Source organism: Armigeres subalbatus, chromosome 2 (assembly GCF_024139115.2).
Source record: "Armigeres subalbatus isolate Guangzhou_Male chromosome 2, GZ_Asu_2, whole genome shotgun sequence".
In the NCBI taxonomy this organism is placed as follows: domain Eukaryota; kingdom Metazoa; phylum Arthropoda; class Insecta; order Diptera; family Culicidae; genus Armigeres; species Armigeres subalbatus.
In genome coordinates this window covers 112,692,096-112,710,253 of record NC_085140.1, presented here as the reverse complement: position 1 = coordinate 112,710,253, position 18,158 = coordinate 112,692,096, and the positions used below count along the sequence as shown (strand labels likewise).

Here is an 18,158-nt window from a genome sequence, read left to right as displayed (position 1 = left end):
CTGAGTACACGCGACCACTTACGTAAAAGGTAATCAAACTCATCAAATGCTTTAGCCAAGCAAGCCTTTGGCACAGCAGAGTGCGATTGAATTCGCATGCTATACCGTCCCGCCCAGACAGTTACTGGGGGGCATGGAGTGCGATCCTCTCGTTTAATAAACAATGTGCACTCGCTTGGCTGTGGATATACAATAGTAAAGCACATGTGGAGATTGGACAAATCAAGCATCCGAAAGATATTCAATTTGCAAAAAAGAGAGCTAACTGCGGTGGAGGTTGGTACTCGGATTCTGATGGCTTTTCCGCAAACGTGACCTTTAAGTGGTCTTGTTGTGTAGGGGTTATCACGCCTATCTAGAGAGTAGGAGGTTGAGGGTTCGAGTCCCTCCAAGACACGTGGATTCTTTTTCGCAAATTTCATATCAATTTGTCCATTTCAGAACATATGCTGTGCATATGCACAGCCAAGATATTTAACAACGAAATCAAACTGCATCTGATTCAGATCCATATGATACATGAATGACGAAGTTATTTTACACTAAACAACCATCTAAAAACAATTAAAATACTTGATCGAAAATGTTGTTCGAATATGTCCCACTTGCCCCATGTATGATAAAAGTCAAGGGCAAATGAAAATTAAAGATTTTGGCTTTAATTAAAAGTTTTAAATCGTTTTACATGTCACACAATTATTTATTTGCTCAAAATATTTACTTTCCACATCAATCATAAATTTAGAAATGACTGTTTAGTTGGAAATCCATTGAATTAAAATAAAAGTAATAGATCTGCCCGGTAGTTTAAAGTCATTATCAAGCAATAGCATTAGTATGGTGCTTCAAATGGTTTCGATTCCAAATATTTTTGTGTCGGGTGAATTCGTGTATAGTTCTGTTTCAGCTTCCTAGAACAGTTTTACCATTAAAAACGTTCAAACAGTTTGCTTCATCAGCAAAAAAATGTCACGATCTCGCGTACATTTTTTTTTGCAAACTGTTTCGGTGCATGAAATTTGACTGGATGAAATGTGAATATTCACATAATCAAAGTGTTTTAACGTACATTTCCCAACACTGATTGTTAGTGTCATTCTATCGATTGAAATGTTTTATAATTTGCTGTATAAAAATGTAAATAAAAGGTTTACAAACAAAATAAAAATATTTTGGAGATCAGCAAAGCATGCTCTTTATGGTAAACAATAAAAATCCTCATATTTTTCTTTGTTCAACAACCCAATTGCCCGTACAATGCTCTAAACATTGTTTCAAAAGTATTTTCATTGATAACTGGTATTGGGTTGTTTCCGGGAAGATCTTTCGCCACTGTTTTAATATAACCTTCTCAAATGTTTAAGTTCTGTATCGTGTGATTTCAATCTCTGTTTAAGGATCCCATGGATTTTAAATGGAGTTGAGTTCTGGGGATTGGGGAGAATGCGGGAGCTTTGATTTGACACGCAGCAGCTGCTTTTTGAGATGGGAAGAATGTTTTGTATCATTGTTTTGGACAAATTCAAAATTGGATCTATGACCCAATTGAACGAAGCATGCTTTAACCTTCAAAATGTTCAAATGAATGAAGCGATCAATAGAACTATTGATAAACGTTAGTGTGGGGTTTGAGTAAGTTAGCATCAGTGTGATTATATTGTTCCAGTTCCAGCTCGAGCTGGTAATCCTCAACGTGGCGATCGGAAAGCAGCAAGTCATGACAATGCTGCTGTCAAGACATTTCGCTCCGGCCATTTGGGGCCCCACAGTTAGGTTTTTGGTGCTGTTTGCTTTGAAACCACCCCAAACCATAATTTAGGAGATTAACGTCTGCTGAAATAAATGCCCTGAATACCGTGGGGCATCGAAATCCGTATACACTTAAGCACCTTAGTATATGAAAATGTCATTGGAAAATAGGAATCGAATGTAAATAAAACGTTTGTCATTGAAATAGGAGCATGAAGGCTTCTACTTTTGAAGTGTTTCGCATTTACTCATTAAAAACTACGAGAAACATAACAAAATAATTAATAAAATCAACTACTTCTGACTCGAAATCCGTCCACCGTGGACGGATTTCGAATCAATGAATCTAAATCCGTACAGCTGTTTTTAACTAAATATTTAAATTGAAACAGTCTGACTGACTAAACTACTACTGTAAATAGTTCAATACGCACCTTGAGAAGCGATCCCTTCGATTTGTATTCCGCTTATCTTATGTAATGATTCGCAATTAGCAAAGAAACACAGTTACTTTTGGTGCAATAATGCTCTACCCAAAAACAAAATGGCGGCAAAAACTCCGCGTTTGGTGGGTGGCGATTTGTTTTTGATTTTTGCTGTTTTAATTTCAAAGCTTTCTTTCCATTTCTATGCCCTAAATGCTTACTGCCAAGTATCTGAACAGGGCAAGATAAATTATTTCTACATTAATTACCTTTAACCCCCTTTAATTTATTGATATCTCATGAGGTGGACGGATTTCGGTGCTGTACGGATTTCGGTCCCGTACGGTATTTGCATGAGCTCGCATATTTCTGCTAAAATGTCAGAAGAATTGAATGAATGAACTATTATTATTATTTATTCAGACTCAGGCCGAAGTGGCCTGTGCGGTATATAAGAGTCTTCTCCATTCGGCTCGGTCCATGGCTACACGTCGCCAACCACGCAGCCTACGGAGGGTCCGCAAGTCATCTTCCACCTGATCGATCCACCTTGCCCGCTGCGCACTTCGCCTTCTTGTGCCCGTCGGATCGTTGTCGAGAACCATTTTCACCGGATTACTGTCCGACATTCTGGCTACGTGCCCGGCCCACCGCAGTCGTCCGATTTTCGCGGTGTGAACGATGGATGGTTCTCCCAACAGCTGATGCAACTCGTGGTTCATTCGCCTCCTCCACGTACCGTCCGCCATCTGCACCCCGCCATAGATGGTACGCAGCACTTTCCTTTCGAAAACTCCAAGTGCGCGTTGGTCCTCCACGAGCATCGTCCAGGTCTCGTGTCCGTAGAGGACCACCGGTCTAATGAGCGTTTTGTAGATTGTCAGTTTGGTACGGCGGCGAACTCTATTCGATCGGAGCGTCTTGCGGAGTCCAAAGTACGTACGATTTCCTGTCATGATGCGTCTCCGAATTTATCTGCTGGTGTCATTTTCGGCAGTCAACAGTGAGCCCAAGTACACAAAGTCTTCTACCACCTCGATTTCGTCACCACCGATGCAAACTCGCGGTGGGTGGCTCACATTGTCTTCTCTTGAACCTCTTCCTATCATGTACTTCGTCTTCGACGTGTTGATGACTAGTCCGATCCGCTTAGCTTCCCTCTTCAGTCTGATGTAGGTTTCCTCCATCTTCTCAAAGTTACGTGCCATAATATCTATGTCGTCGGCGAAGCCAAATAGCTGGACGGACTTATTGAAAATTGTACCACTCGTGTTAATCCCTGCTCTTCGTATTACCCCTTCCAAAGCAATGTTGAATAGCAGACACGAAAGACCATCCCCTTGCCGTAACCCTCTGCGGGTTTCGAAGGGACTCGAGAATGCCCCTGAAACTCGAACTACGCACATCACCCGATCCATCGTCGCTTTGATCAACCGTGTCAGTTTATCCGGAAAACCGTGTTCGTGCATTAGCTGCCATAGCTGGTCCCGATCGATTGTATCATATGCGGCTTTGAAGTCGGCGAATGGCGAACACCTGGTCCGGTGGAGCGTTCGCCCATAAAACCCGCCTGGTACTGCCCCACGAATTCCCTTGCAGTTGGTGCTAGTCGGCGGCATAAAATTTGGGAGAGTACCTTGTAGGCGGCGTTCAGCAATGTGATTGCGCGGTAGTTGCTACAATCCAGCTTATCGCCCTTTTTGTAGATGGGACACACGACACCTTCCATCCACTCCTGCGGCAAAACTTCCTCCTCCCAAATCTTGGTAATGACCCAGTACAGCGCTCTAGCCAGTGCCTCACCACCGTGTTTAAATAGCTCTCCTGGTAGTTGGTCAACCCCAGGGGCTTTGTTGTTCTTCAGCCGGCCGATCTCCTCCTGGATTTCCTGGAGATTCGGAGCCGGTAAGATTATGTCCTGCGCGCGTTCTCCCAGGTCCATTACCATACCGCCAACTTCGTCTGCTACATCGCCATTCAGGTGTTCTTCGTAGTGCTGCCGCCACCTTTGGATCACCTCACGCTCGCTCGAATGAATGAACTGCTGACGCGAATTCACAATTTATTTAAAAAATATGGGGAAATATTCACAGATAGAAAAATCCAATGAAATTTACGCTAAAAATCATGCACATAAATGGAACGTCATTATTAGCGTACTTCCACACGAGATGTAGCCTGAAGGTATACAATATTTGACGTTAATCGTGAATATTGCTTACAAGTTGTAAGCAATCTTGTTAGGAAGAAGGCCATTTCAGCGTAAAATAGCGTAAATTTCCGCATATCAAGTTTTACGCGCTGTTTTTTTTTCATTATTTTTTTCTGTGTTGTTCAATACTACTCAGAAAAACTATAGGGACACGGCAGGTATTTCCGCCCATCGTCGTAGGGGCTAAAACCAACGAAAGCAACGTACATTTGCTAGAACTCCACTATAGCAGAACGTTTCTCCTGAGCTTACGATTTGGTGCGTATGAGTTTTACAAAAAAGCGTCTCTTTTATTGGTTTTCGAGACTATGACGAACAGACGAAAATACCTGCCGTGTCCCTAGTAACAATTTATGATTTCTACATTTTGATAAAAAATATTGTTTTGAAAGCGGCAAATAGATACAACGGTGGGAAGAAAATGCGTGTGTCATGTTATCACTGTACACGAACAGCGTGATACGAAAATCATTGTGCGGAAATCATATGTCTGTCGATAGTATAAGTCAAATTACATTTCACAATACTAAATAGTACTGTATCGCATTAGTGGTCCTACATGGTCCTACGTCCAATTAGTGCCGAATTTATACAAAAAAAAATAACAGTAATTTGACACAGATGATATATTTTCTGAACATAGAAATTATTTGGTTTGCGCCCTTTTTGGCATAACTTGACAAGTACTTTATTGGGTTTTATTCATTCCATCAATTTTGTTCGTCATAATCTCCGACAAATAAACGATAAATAGGGTTTCTTACCCCATTCCCGGCCTAACATGCGTACGACTGCATTATTTAATTGATATTTATGACAGGAAGCAACTTTTTCTGAAATTTGTAGGCTGTATAATACTGCATTGGGGTTCACTTCTGCTTAAAAAATAGCTGTTCGTGCTAAATATCGTTCAAAGAAGCTTTTATTTGATTTAAATTAACGAGGTGCAGCACTCATTTCAGTCATAGCGATTCCCAATCCGGCATACAAAAAACCAGTTCCCGGCCTAAGCAAAATTTTACTCAATCTCTCAACATTTTACTCTCATTCTCTCTCGGGACGGTAGAAAATGCGATGTAAACAAAAATATGCACGTTCCACGACAACAAGATGCCAGATGGTATTATTCATAATCATTTTTATTTGGTTGAGAAGATATATAAACTAATTCCAAATTTCTTACAAATACTTTAAAACAATATTTTTTTCACCTTTTAAAATCGAGAGAACTATAAATAACATGATAACGTCAACATATTAGACAATTTTCCTATTAACGGTGAAGGATCATTTTTATAATCCTGGCTTTTTGGCAGCACGGTGCGGCTAGAAGTTCTTGGGCCGAGGTGAATTTTTGTTCGGTTTGTGAATACATTTTAAAATGTATTCTAGTATGTTTAAATAAGTTCTAGTGAAACGAACAAATAAGAACAATTGAAGTGCGGGTGTTTAGAATTATGGTGTGGTGATTAACAGCTTCATGCAATAATTGTATCGAGCACTGTGACGATTTTCAGGTAGGTGTTTATTCGATAATACCGTTTTGTAAAAGTGGAAAGAATCACTCCGGCTCAGTGGTGTGGCATCGGAGAGTGAAATTTTGAATTCTACATTTTTATTTTCTACAATTGAATCAATTAGGAGTAAAACAAGTGATAGAAAAATATTGAGTATTGTGAAAAATAAATGGGAGACTTTTTAAAAATTATCAACCATAAACCTGCGACTTCCAAACAGTTTAAATCATTAGTTTTCTGTGCAGTGAGCCGGGAACCGGGTCCATAGGCCCAAGTAGTGATTTACCCTAGTTTCTATGTAAAAGGAATATCATGAGCAAAATTGAGAAAATCGTGAGGCACCAGAATTGAGATTTGTACACGCTAACTTTCACCTACTCAGTGACTGAGTAAAATTGTATTGCTCTCTCTTTTTATCCCACGGAAATTTTACTTAATTTCCGTCAAAATCAGGACAACTCAAAACTATGAGTTGAGTAAAATTTCCGTGGGAAGAAAAGAGATGGCAATACAATTTTACTCAGTCACTGAATAGGTAAAAGTTAGAGTGTTTGGAAATTTTGCATGGGCAGTTTGACACACGCAATCTCGTTTACTATACAGAACATCGTCTACCGGGTTAGCTAGTAAGTTATAAAAATTGGGTCCAGGATTGTTTCTCTCTGCTAATTGAATAATTGGAGTCCGCCTTTCATTCTGTTTAAAAAAAAGTCCCAATCCAATATTACTCTAATTTGATGCTCAACTCCTCCAAAATTGGTCGTTTGCTCCAACATGGTTCCAAAAAATATTGTTTGAACACCGGCAAACTGTTATCATAAAAGATTACCAATCAAATATCTATGTGGATTATTGAAGGGGCCCAAAATTCCTCGAGTGGGCAACAGCTATTAAAAATTCTCTGTCTGCGCACACGCCTGGTGGATGTGATAATTGCAAATGATATAAAGAAGATTTCCACCGGAGTGTGAACATATTTTTATTAGAATTTTTATCCAAAATAGGAAAAAAATATTCATATATACACTGACGATAAGTCTACACATCATGAGAGGCGTTTATCACAAACAGATATAAAAAAAGATTCGATTCGGGAGCATTCCTTCGAAAGTACTCCAAATGCACAGGGTGAATATGTGTTTTATCTTATTTTCACAGCGGCGCAAAAAATCCTTTTCCCCAACGGTATATCAACGAGAACGCCGCGTTTCATATAACCTGACACTTTAGAAAAATGCTATTGCTCACAAAACTGTTAATTATCGGCAGCCCTTACTTTGTTAAATGTGCAAAAACGTGTAAAAATGTGCAAAAAATGAAAACTTATCCGTAAATAACATCACAATGTTCCATAAAACGCTAACATAAATCCATAAAATAGTTCCGGACTATCCATTAACACTCGAGCACGCGCGCTGTTGTATTTTGTACAACACTAACAAAAAAAGCTTCACTCACGGTACACAGCACAAACGAGCCGGCATGAGCGTTCCAGTACCGCGCGCGTGCTGAACCTCTAAGAATAATTTTAAGATCCATAACTAAGCTAAAATCTAGCAATTAATTGAAAAATATGCTCTTTTAAACACGGTCAAGAATAACAATAACATTCCTGACATTTTCTTGATCCAAATTGATTCAAAAAACTATATTTTGACCCATAAAAATTCAAAATCGCTCAATTTTTATCGTGAGGCTGATACATAATTTTGGTCTTCTTCTTATTATTATTCTTTTTCGTCTTATTGGCATTACATTCCCCACTGGGACATTGCCGCCTCGCTGTTTGGTGTTCATTAAGCACTTCCACAGTTATTAACCGCGAGGTTTTTAAGCCAAGTTACCATTTTTGCATTTGTATATCATGAGGCTAGCACGATGATACTTTTATGCCAATGGGAGTCGAGACAATTTCCAATCCGAAAATTGCCTAGACTGGCACCGTAAATCGCGCATCTTACCGCTGCTAAGCTAAGGTGGGAATTGGTCATATGATCCATAATTTTGGTGATTACAGTTTGTTACAGGTACAGTTTGTCAAAGTTGGCCATTTTGGATGAAAATTGGCCTCCACTGCTATTACAGTAATATCCCGATTTTATCACCCCCGCCCTGGTGAATTTTGGGGTGATAAAACAGGGTATGTGACAAAATTGAAAAAAAAATCCAATTTTTTAATTCATTCCACAAATATGAATCATTTTATGCCTTGGAAAGGCCAAATGCGTGAACGGTACCCGTTATTTCTTGTCGAAATTGCTTACAGAATATTTCCCAGGTACTCAGAAGTCGTTCGTAATAAACTACATGCAGTGAAGTTATTTCATGAAATTCAATGTTACTTTTGGTATTATTTACGAAAATAAAAAGAATGACAAAATTTTTTGGGGTGACAAAATCGGGTCGAAAACGTGACAAAATCGGGACGTGATAAAAACGGGTCAAAAACGTGATAAAATCGGGGGTAGACAAAATCGGGGAGTGACAAAATCGGGTCAACACTGTATTCTGAAAACCGGTGAAAAATCTTCTATATAATAAAAATGAGTTGAGATTACCTTCCTGACGATTTAACTCGCGAACGGTTTGACCGATTTGCAAGATTTCTTCCATAATCGATTCGTTTTGGGACCCGCAAGGTTTGTATATACAAAAAGTTGGTGAATTTAACGAGGAAATATAAAAATTATTAGAATACAATTTTGAGTAAATACAGCTGTCGAGGAAAACAAAACAAACGCACGGAAGTTGATCTAGAATGCGGTGCTGCAAATAGTTAATTGTGACATTTGCAACACCCGGGCAAAGCTGGGTTTCTTTCGCTAGTAGATCAATAGATTTACAGATTTCAAACAACGTCCTGCTTATGTAAAATTATGTCGGTCGTTGGTTTTGTGACTTGTATGGTCGTTTCACAAAACATTTTTAATTAATAAGTTGCTTGATTATTTAAAAAAATAATTGCAGCATGATTTGGGCTCTGTTGAACTTCTATAAAAAGCTACAACTTGTACTACAAGTATCCACAAATAGGCCCTATCAAAGCGACCGTGTGCCGTTTAAAGAGCACTTAGTCCTGGTGTTGGGTGGGACTTTAAACCCAAAACTTAGAAAAACCGTTCGAGAAACTAACGAAGAATGATCGAGAACGGTTATAACGGAAACGACGTTTGGCATGAAACAAAGGACATTAATTGGAATGGAACATGTAATGTTCTAACGTTAGCTCAGCAAGGTAAACTGGCACAACTCGCCAACGAGGCACGGCGCATGAAGCTCGGAATCCTGGGACTGAGTGTCCGTTGGACAAACTTTGGAGAACACGAGCTACCATCTGGACAGGTATTGTTGAATTCCGGTATTCGAGGGAACCACGCTCCCCGGCACCGAGGTGTTGGTTTCCTGCTTAGCGACCATGCACAGGCGGCGCTCATCAAGAGGGAACCAATTAATGAGAGAATAATCATTACCAAATTCAGAACACGGTTAGGCACCTCACGATAATCCAATGTTATGGGCCGACCGATGTTCCCGAGTTACAGGACAAGGAGAATTTCTACAGTGAACTGAATGCCGTCGTGGATAAAGTTTCGAAAAGTGATTATCAAGATCCACATGGGCGACTTCAATGCGAATATCGGCTCCAACAACATGAACGAAGAGCGTGCAATGGAACTTCAGAATCAGATTGGAGAAATGAGTGAAAATGGTGAGCTGTTGGCAGAATTATGTGGCAATAACGACAAGGTTATTGGAGGATTGCTCTTACCCCATCGACCAGTGCACAAAGTCACGTGGGTCTCTCTTAATGACAACCTGAAAATCAAATTGACCACACCGCTATCAGCCGAAAATGGAGACGGAGCCTTCTTGATATCCGGAACAAACACAGCGATGACATCGCTTCTGATCTGATCGGAACTTCGCCTCTGGAATTTGTTATTGGCTGTATACTAAATGATAATGAAATGATAAGTTCAATCCCTGAACATCACCTTCTATTTGGTGAGATCCGATTACGCATTGCTCGGATTCAGCGACGAGAGACTCGGACGGTGATTCAACACACGCCAACTAGAAGATGCAGCTGTGAAGAGATCGTTCATTGAAGAACTTGGAACTCGAGCAGTGGCAGGAAGGCAGGAAGGTGGCAGTGTAGAAGAGCAGTGGAGGGCCATCAATAATGCCTTTATCGAAACAAGCGAGAACAACCTGGGTGAGCTGCGCACTAAGCGGAAGGAGTGGATTACGGATGCAACCTGGCGAAAATCGAGGAGTGAAGAGAAGCAAAGTCCGCGATAGAGCGGGCAAAAACCAGGTATTCGGCTCTCACGACGCCTGAGTGGAGCAAGGATGAATCCGAGGATGCCGGTGAAAGACGCGACAGGTCAGTTACTCACCGACCCAACTGATCAGCTGAAACGTTGGTTCGAGCATTTCGAACAACTTCTTCAAGTTTCGACGCCCGACCAACCATCAACATCTCGGCATGAGCCGCCAAGGGTGCGACGCATTACCCACGTCAACTCCGAAGCTCAATCATTGCAGGAGATTGAAGCAGCCATCCGAAGCATGAAATCCAAAAAAGCTCACGGGGTCGATCGCATTTCAGCAGAGATGCTCAAAGCTGACCCCTTGCTATCTGCGCAAATGTTGCACCAACTATTCTGCAATATTTGGGAAACCGTAACTTTTCCGACTGACTGGATGCAGGGCGTCTCAGTAAAGGTCCCAAAAAGGGGGATCTGGCTGTTTGCGAGGCTTAATGTTACTGTGCATTGTTCTCAAAGTTCTATGCAAACTTATCCTAAATCGGATACAGGAGAAAATAGATTCGACTCTCCAACGGCAGCAGGCAGGATCATGTTTGGATCATATTGACACGCTCAGAATCATTCTGGAGCAAGTAAACGAATTCTTCTACCTGGGGCCTCTTTCGCATCTTTTTAGATAGCTCTTTCGTATGACAACCCGAGCACCACAAGTTAATCAAAAATGGTTGCAGCAACTTGATTGTGACTGAATCTGGTCACATATAAGTTGCAGTAGCCTATGTGGAGCATGTGTGCTGCTAGGGAATTTGTATAGTTTGTTCGTATTGAGTCGAGTTGCGCAATGCCACCCCTGGTGTTAACTGACTATGAAAAAGCATTCGATCGTCTAAACCACGAAAATCTGTGGGGCGCCCTCAGACGCAAAGGAGTTCCGGATAAAATCGTCGGCCTCATCGAAGCGCAGTACGAAGCTTCTTCTACGTTCAGAGTCCTGCATAACGGAGCTTTGTCTGACCCCATCCGGGTAGTCGCTGGAGTGAGGCAAGGATGTATACTATCCCCGCTACTGTTCCTTATCGTAATCAATGAGATCATGGTGGGTGCGATTGACCGTGTACATTACGAAAGAGCGAAGACGAAATCTGCAAGTAAGCGCTGAACTGAAATCCGGTAGGAAGGACATCGCAACAGAGGCAGACCCAGGGGCTCGTGGCGATTAAGCCTCAACCAAAAAAATGAGGGAAGTGGACAGAAATCTGACCTGGGCCCAGGTCAAGGCTGAACCGAGCAACCGTCCAGGATAGAGATCTTTAACGTTGGCCTTATGTACAACAAGGAGTGCTGAGGACACATGAGTGAATGAGTGATGCGGATCCGTTTCACAGTGTTTTATACGGAGCTGTATCTGCACAAACAATGATTTTGAACCTACTTATAACTCAAAAATCAAGAAAGATGTTCGATAAGTCATTGTTGATTATCCGATTCCATTGAAACTATTTCGAAAAGTAGATCAAAACAAAGCAAAAAGTGTTTGATATGCTCTTGAAAATAGAAAAGCCCCTGTTTTTGCTTTCGCTTAAAGATCGCAACTATTGCCAGCACAGCTCCGAATTAATTTCCATTGATATGTTTCTATATAAGACTAGCCCAGGCGAGTCTGAACGTCGATATACAAAACATTTTCTTTGAATTATCCATGGCGCTATCCAAAACAGTATGGTGCTACGCAAAATTTTATCACTTTTGAATTAACGTACAGAATTATCTGGGCATGTGTCAGTAGGTGAAGCACCCACTTGTGTACTTCCACTTCATATAAGTGCAGATAAGTTTTCAAACGTTCTTGTCATTCCTGATTCAATTACAGTACACACACAATTAGTACCGACACTGAGTAATAATAACCACTGGATTCACCCATTCCTCACATTTCCATCATTTTATAAAATTGTAACATGATCTCAAATTTCCTCTCCCCCGTTTTCGCCTATTTTATTGCAACAATCCATTAGATTTCACCTTCACCGGGGGTCAGTGGATGGGATGGAGCGATTCGTTTTTATTGACCACTAGAAACAAGATAAATTTACGATCATATTTGCCACCACCACCTTCGGCTCGGAACGATTGAATCCCCTTCTGCTTATAAAATCTAAGCTACTTACCTCTGTTGGCTTTTCTCCGAAACATCCATATTGTTGTTTTATTGCCCGGCAGCAGCACTCAGCGGCACTAGCAGTAACAACAACAACGGTGGGTAACAGCAAGCAGCTGGTTTTCGCAGGCCAAACAAAAACAGAGTGCTTTCCCAAAACAAGTTTTAAGAGCAGCCGTCGTCAGTCGATTCAGTTGCCGCTCGCTCGGTTGGTGTCCCTTTCCTATCTAATTACCACCCACCGGCACTGGTCTCAAGTTGTTGATAGGATCGCTGCTGCTGTTGTTGAGGAAATATTTCTACCAATCTGGCACTAATTTGGCTTTCGTTGCATTGTTCGACTACGGATTTCGCATGCACTAAAAATGTTTCACCTGTACTCGATACTATGGCACTTCCAACGACGGCGGGAGTTTGACTGCAATAACCGTTCTCTACTCAGCTCATCGTCGTCGATCTTTGGCACAATTTTGGCTCAACCGAACCACCGAACACGTTTGATTGTTGTTCCACAGCGGTTATGACTTTTGTTCCACTCGGCGGTAGACCAGCTGGCGCGGACTATTGGGAGGGAATTTCGTATTAGCTCGTTGGTTGCGAAACAGCGAATGGAGCCCACAAGGCTTCGCAAAAAATCAAAACGAGTTCGTTACAGCCTGGGGTTTGAAGAGACCTCTACGTAACACACGGTCAAAAGTCCCCCCCGTTCGCACCATCAGCGGCCTCTCAATCTGGTGATTGAGGTCTCTGATGGGCTGCGAAATTAAACTTTCGGTTCATTTTCAACGGAAATTGGGACATCTCCCGTAAGTGTTAACACTGTAGCAATTGTTTAAATCTGAAATCCAAAAATGATCTAATCATCACTTCTAAAAATTTTAGAGTTGTCCCAATTTTAATGACAATGAATCAAAAGTGACTAATCTTTCAGAACTTCTTACATATTGGCCAATGCCCATCCACGTTCAACTGAACTTTCCGGATTTATTGGGTCAACTTGACCGGTATTCAACAGGCTACTACTTGTTCCAGTTAGACTACAAAAGGCGAGAACGAACCGATTGTGCTGAAGGCAAACAATCGACTGACTGAACCCGGCAGGGAAGTTTTATTAGGTTGGCACACCGCAGCATTCGATAACGACCCGGCTATTGCGCTGATGCTGTTGCTGCTGATGATGATGGTGTGGTGGTGGCGTTCGAGAGCCGAAGTATGATCTCGATAAAAATGACTGCGGGTGAGTGAAGAATTCGCCCCTCCGGTAAAGAGGCCCACGCCGCCCCTAGCCGGCTACATCGGCAACGGCACCGGCACCGGCGAGCGAGTTGGGGGTGATAATCGGTTCGTTAAATACTTGACTGACAATGATTGCGGCGCGGCACCGGCATTGAGTTGTTTTGATTGATGCACGAGATTTCGGGGATCCCGAATATAGTTTGGTGTTATATAACTACTCTACGGGAGGGCGAGAAAATTGTGCATCTCATTGATGTGCTACCTCAAGGGTTTACTCAATGTGATTAAATGCAGTTACTGGAGGCGTGCTTGTTTTTCCCACAGTCGATAAGAAACAGATACGCAAAAAGTATGGTCAGCGTTGGGCCATTTAACTGTTATATAGCGTAATCAGATTGTATACAAGTATGTCTGCTGAATTGTTTTATTTTTGTCTCCAATGACTTGGATTTCAAGTTATTTACTAGGCCATATTTTGATGTGCCACTACACTTGAACTTCTAGGTTGAATGTAAACAACTTGTTTGCATTAAAAGGAAGTTGATCATTTCACTTGTCTTATCTGAACAACAAAGGATTCTTTGCTGAAGAACTCAAATAGACTAAAAAAAGATTATCAGGGGCGGGTTCGATTTCCGGTCTGGTCGAAACATTTTTGAGTTGCCTTTTTCTTGACATACTCGCCACACAAAAAAATAATCCATGCGTTGCTTGGCATCTAAGGCTTGCAATTAATGTGGAAAAACATTTAGAAGTTGATGGTCGACTATAACCTAATTGAAGATTCTTCGCTTCTGGTGCCGGTTAACCTACCGGGACTCGTACGTTCCTAAATCGCTCACGCAGTCCCGCCACTTTTATGAACGACAAGCGTGCTTTTTTCTAAGGTGTTGAACCTATTACAACGGTGCGAATACCGGAAGATTAAGTGCGCTAATGTGTTGTAGAACGATTCCCTTCCGGGGAAGTTACGTCAACTTACGTTCATTTGCAATAGAGTTCGTGAGACATTTTCAAAGGGGATCATATTATCATATACCAGGGGCTCATTGTGTATCTCGACTCGACATCAATTTCGTACGACAGTTTACATGATTTTCTTGTATCGAGTTGCTACCCTATAGATGTTCATCATCGATTCGATGGATGCTCGATACCAGCAATAGGAATTGTTATTACTAACAGCTTTGCACTACCGTTGCCAATGTCGATGCAAAGCGCGTCGAAAAACAGTCAAAGACGAACTCATGGCTCCAACATAAGAAAAATTCAAACGTCGTCATGATGAATTCAGTCAACCTTCCCTGATTTAGCTAGTGTTTTGTACAATTCATCTGAAATAACAGTAAAATCTGTACTTATTAGGTTTTATAAAATATTCTAAACCCTTTTCTAGATACAGATGCTCCATTGCTGCAAGAACACAATTTAATATTCAGGTACAGAAAGCAATACATGATGTGCATGAAGTTCTGTATTTCACAAAAAAAATGTTTAATATTGGATGCTGATTCACTATTTGTTGAATTAATCACAGAATAAGGGGGCTGAAAATAATTGAATTCCAGTTAAAACTAAAAATTAGAATGATCCGATCCATCCATCCAGGTAATAAACCGTGATTTTGACAAGCTGTCTGTCCATTTGGTTAATTTTAATTCAGAACTGGCACTTCGATAATTGCTTTTTTCTAACACTGCGCAATGGGGGTACAGGTGTCCACCGGTCACCACGTTTGTTGTAATTTTGCTCATTGGCAGTGGCGATTTTCAAATGCTTTTTTTTCGTGAACATATTTTAATTTTTCGAGAAATTTGTCCGAATTTCGACGGAAAAATATTCTGAATTGCTTCGGCAATTTCCCCCTACAGGTTACGAAAAATACTTCCAAAATGACCACGGGAAATTATTTTTTTTACCGGGATCTCAGCAATGTGTTAAACTTTTACCAAGATTCGCATAGCCAAGCCACAGCAAACCTGTTTTTTTAATGAGATTTTTGTAAAAATTTCTGAAAATCGACAAACAATTTGCCTACAATCAGCTAAAAAACGTCGTTTTTGCCGGAATATCAAAGTTTTGTTTGGCTGGATAAAAAACTGTGCGTAATTTGCCGAGCTGCAGGAATAAAAACTAAGTTAGTAGGAAATTTTGGGTTGGACATTTTCTTGACCTCCCTGGGCATAAACTATCATCGTGTTAGCCTCATGATGTACGAATGCAAAACTGGTAACTTGGCTTAGAAACCTCGCAGTTAATAACTATTTAAGTGCTAAATGAGTTCTAAACAGTGAGGGGGCATTGTCCCACTGGGGGGTGTAAAGACAATGAATAGAAAATTGAAGACTCCAAGCGGTAATTAACCTTCCTACAGTGCTCAAAAAACTCACACTTCCGGTGTTCGGGACATATTGACCCGGATTTGACTTAGCAATATCTCAGGCATTTCTCAGCCAAATTCACATGTTTATATACCAAAATAATCGTCAGCTCATAAATTTTCCGAAACCGACCTCAGCCACACCTACATCCTGTATTCGTCAGAAGAAGGATCGTCAGTTGGCCACTTTTATATGGACGAAAATTGCACACGAATATCGCGAATGAACGATTTTATTGCTGCTTTTCTAAAAAATATACCCCATACTATTTCGGTGATGACGATACATGAATACAGACAATATTTCTACAGATGTTCTAGGTTCTCCAAACCATTCTGGATTTTAGAGCCCTGGTCTACCAGGACAATTACGCTTGGTATGAAACCAATAGCATCCTATGGTGCCCATACAGGCCCTTGAAGGGCATGCGCATAATTTATGATCGAGATATGTTAAAACCGGAGGTTCTAAGTTCTTCAAAACATTCTGGAGTTTAGACGAATTGATCTACTAACACAATTGAGCTCTATATCAATCTAATAACAACCCATACAGGCCCTTAGAGGCCATGTGTATCATTTACGGTCTAGATATGGCCTCTAAGGATCTATGGGGACAGCATGGTTTGCTACTGATTTTAAACCGAGCCTAGTTAACTTGCAAGATTTATTGATTTAAAATCCACAATGATTTGGAGAACTTCGAACATTCAATTTGGATATAACAAAATCTCAAATTATGGGTTGCTATTTATTTTGTAGCGCGCCCACTTGACTTGGTAGATCAATTGGTCTGAACTCCACAGTGATTTGGAGAACTTAGATCACCCGGCTTGGATTTTGTACCAATCTCAGATGACTTGGTCGATCAATTTGTATGAACTTCAGAATGACTTGGAGAACCTAAAACGTTCTGTTTGGACATATCTAAATCGTTAGTCCTGCCCATGACCTCCAAGGCACTGTATGGATACCATGAGTTGCTATTGGCTTTATACAGTGGCGTAGCCAGAAAATTGGTCTGGGGGGGGGTTTTCTGAACATTTTTTTTTCGAAAAAAAAAATTTCTTCCAAAAATGTTGTCTTTGAGGGGGGGTTTTATACCCAAAACCACCCCCGTGGCTACGCCACTGGCTTTATATCGTGCCCAGTTGCCTTGGTAGACTAATTTGCCTGAAACCCAGAATGACTTGGAATATCCGTTTTTGTTATTACTTTGATATAAGTTTTGTTATATTTAGGTTATCCGGCCTCTAGAGGTCTGTATGGACACCATGGGTTGCTATTGACTTTGTATCGAGGACAAATGTCCTTGGTAGACCAATTTGTCTGAACTCCAGAATGATTTGAAGAACTTAGAACATCCAGTATCGACATATTTAGATCGTGAATCATGCGCATGGCATCTAAGGACCTGTATGGGTTGTTATTGGCTTGATTTCGGGCCCAGTGATCTTGATAGATCAATTCGTCTGAACTCCTGAATGATTTGTAGATCTTAGAACATCCGGTTGGGACATATCTCGATCATAAATTATGCGGATGACCTTCAAGGGCCTGTATGGGCACCATGGGTTGCTATTGATTTCGTACACACTTCATTTTTTTTTTTACCGGGATCTCAGCAAAATGTTGAACTTTTACCGAGAATCGCATAGCCGTGCCCCAGCAAACATGTTTTTTGTCGAGATTTCTGTCAAAATTGCTGATGATGAGCCAATAATTTGCCGAAAATCAGCTATTATTATTTTATTATTTATTCAGACTAAGGCCGAAGTGGCCTGTGCTGTATATAAGAGTCTTCTCCATTCGGCTCGGTCCATGGCTACACGTCGCCAACCACGCAGTCTATGGAGGGTCCGCAAGTCATCTTCCACCTGATCGATCCACCTTGCCCGCTGCACACCTCGCCTTCTTGTGCCCGTCGGATCGTTGTCGAGAACCATTTTCACCGGGTTACTGTCCGACATTCTGGCTACGTGCCCGGCCCACCGCAGTCGTCCGATTTTCGCGGTGTGAACGATGGATGATTCTCCCAACAGCTGATGCAACTCGTGGTTCATTCGCCTCCTCCATGTACCGTCCGGCATCTGCACCCCACCATAGATGGTACGCAGCACTTTCCTTTCGAAAACTCCAAGTACGCGTTGGTCCTCCACGAGTATCGTCCAGGTCTCGTGTCAGTAGAGGACTACCGGTCTAATAAG

At 41.3% G+C, this 18,158-nt stretch overlaps 1 protein-coding gene across 1 annotated transcript in view; it reads right to left on the bottom strand.

Annotated features, from left to right (window-relative positions):
• The window catches only part of LOC134214962 (sialin), a 52,230-nt gene extending 38,819 nt beyond the window's left edge, over positions 1-13,411 (bottom strand). The window contains exons 1-2 of the mRNA XM_062694236.1: positions 13,277-13,411; positions 12,346-12,896 (exon numbers count right to left, since the gene is read on the bottom strand). Coding sequence (XP_062550220.1) covers positions 12,346-12,374 — 29 coding nt within the window. The 5' untranslated portion in view covers positions 12,375-12,896; positions 13,277-13,411. The remainder of the gene's footprint in view (positions 1-12,345; positions 12,897-13,276) is intronic.
• Positions 13,412-18,158: the final 4,747 nt, after the last annotated feature.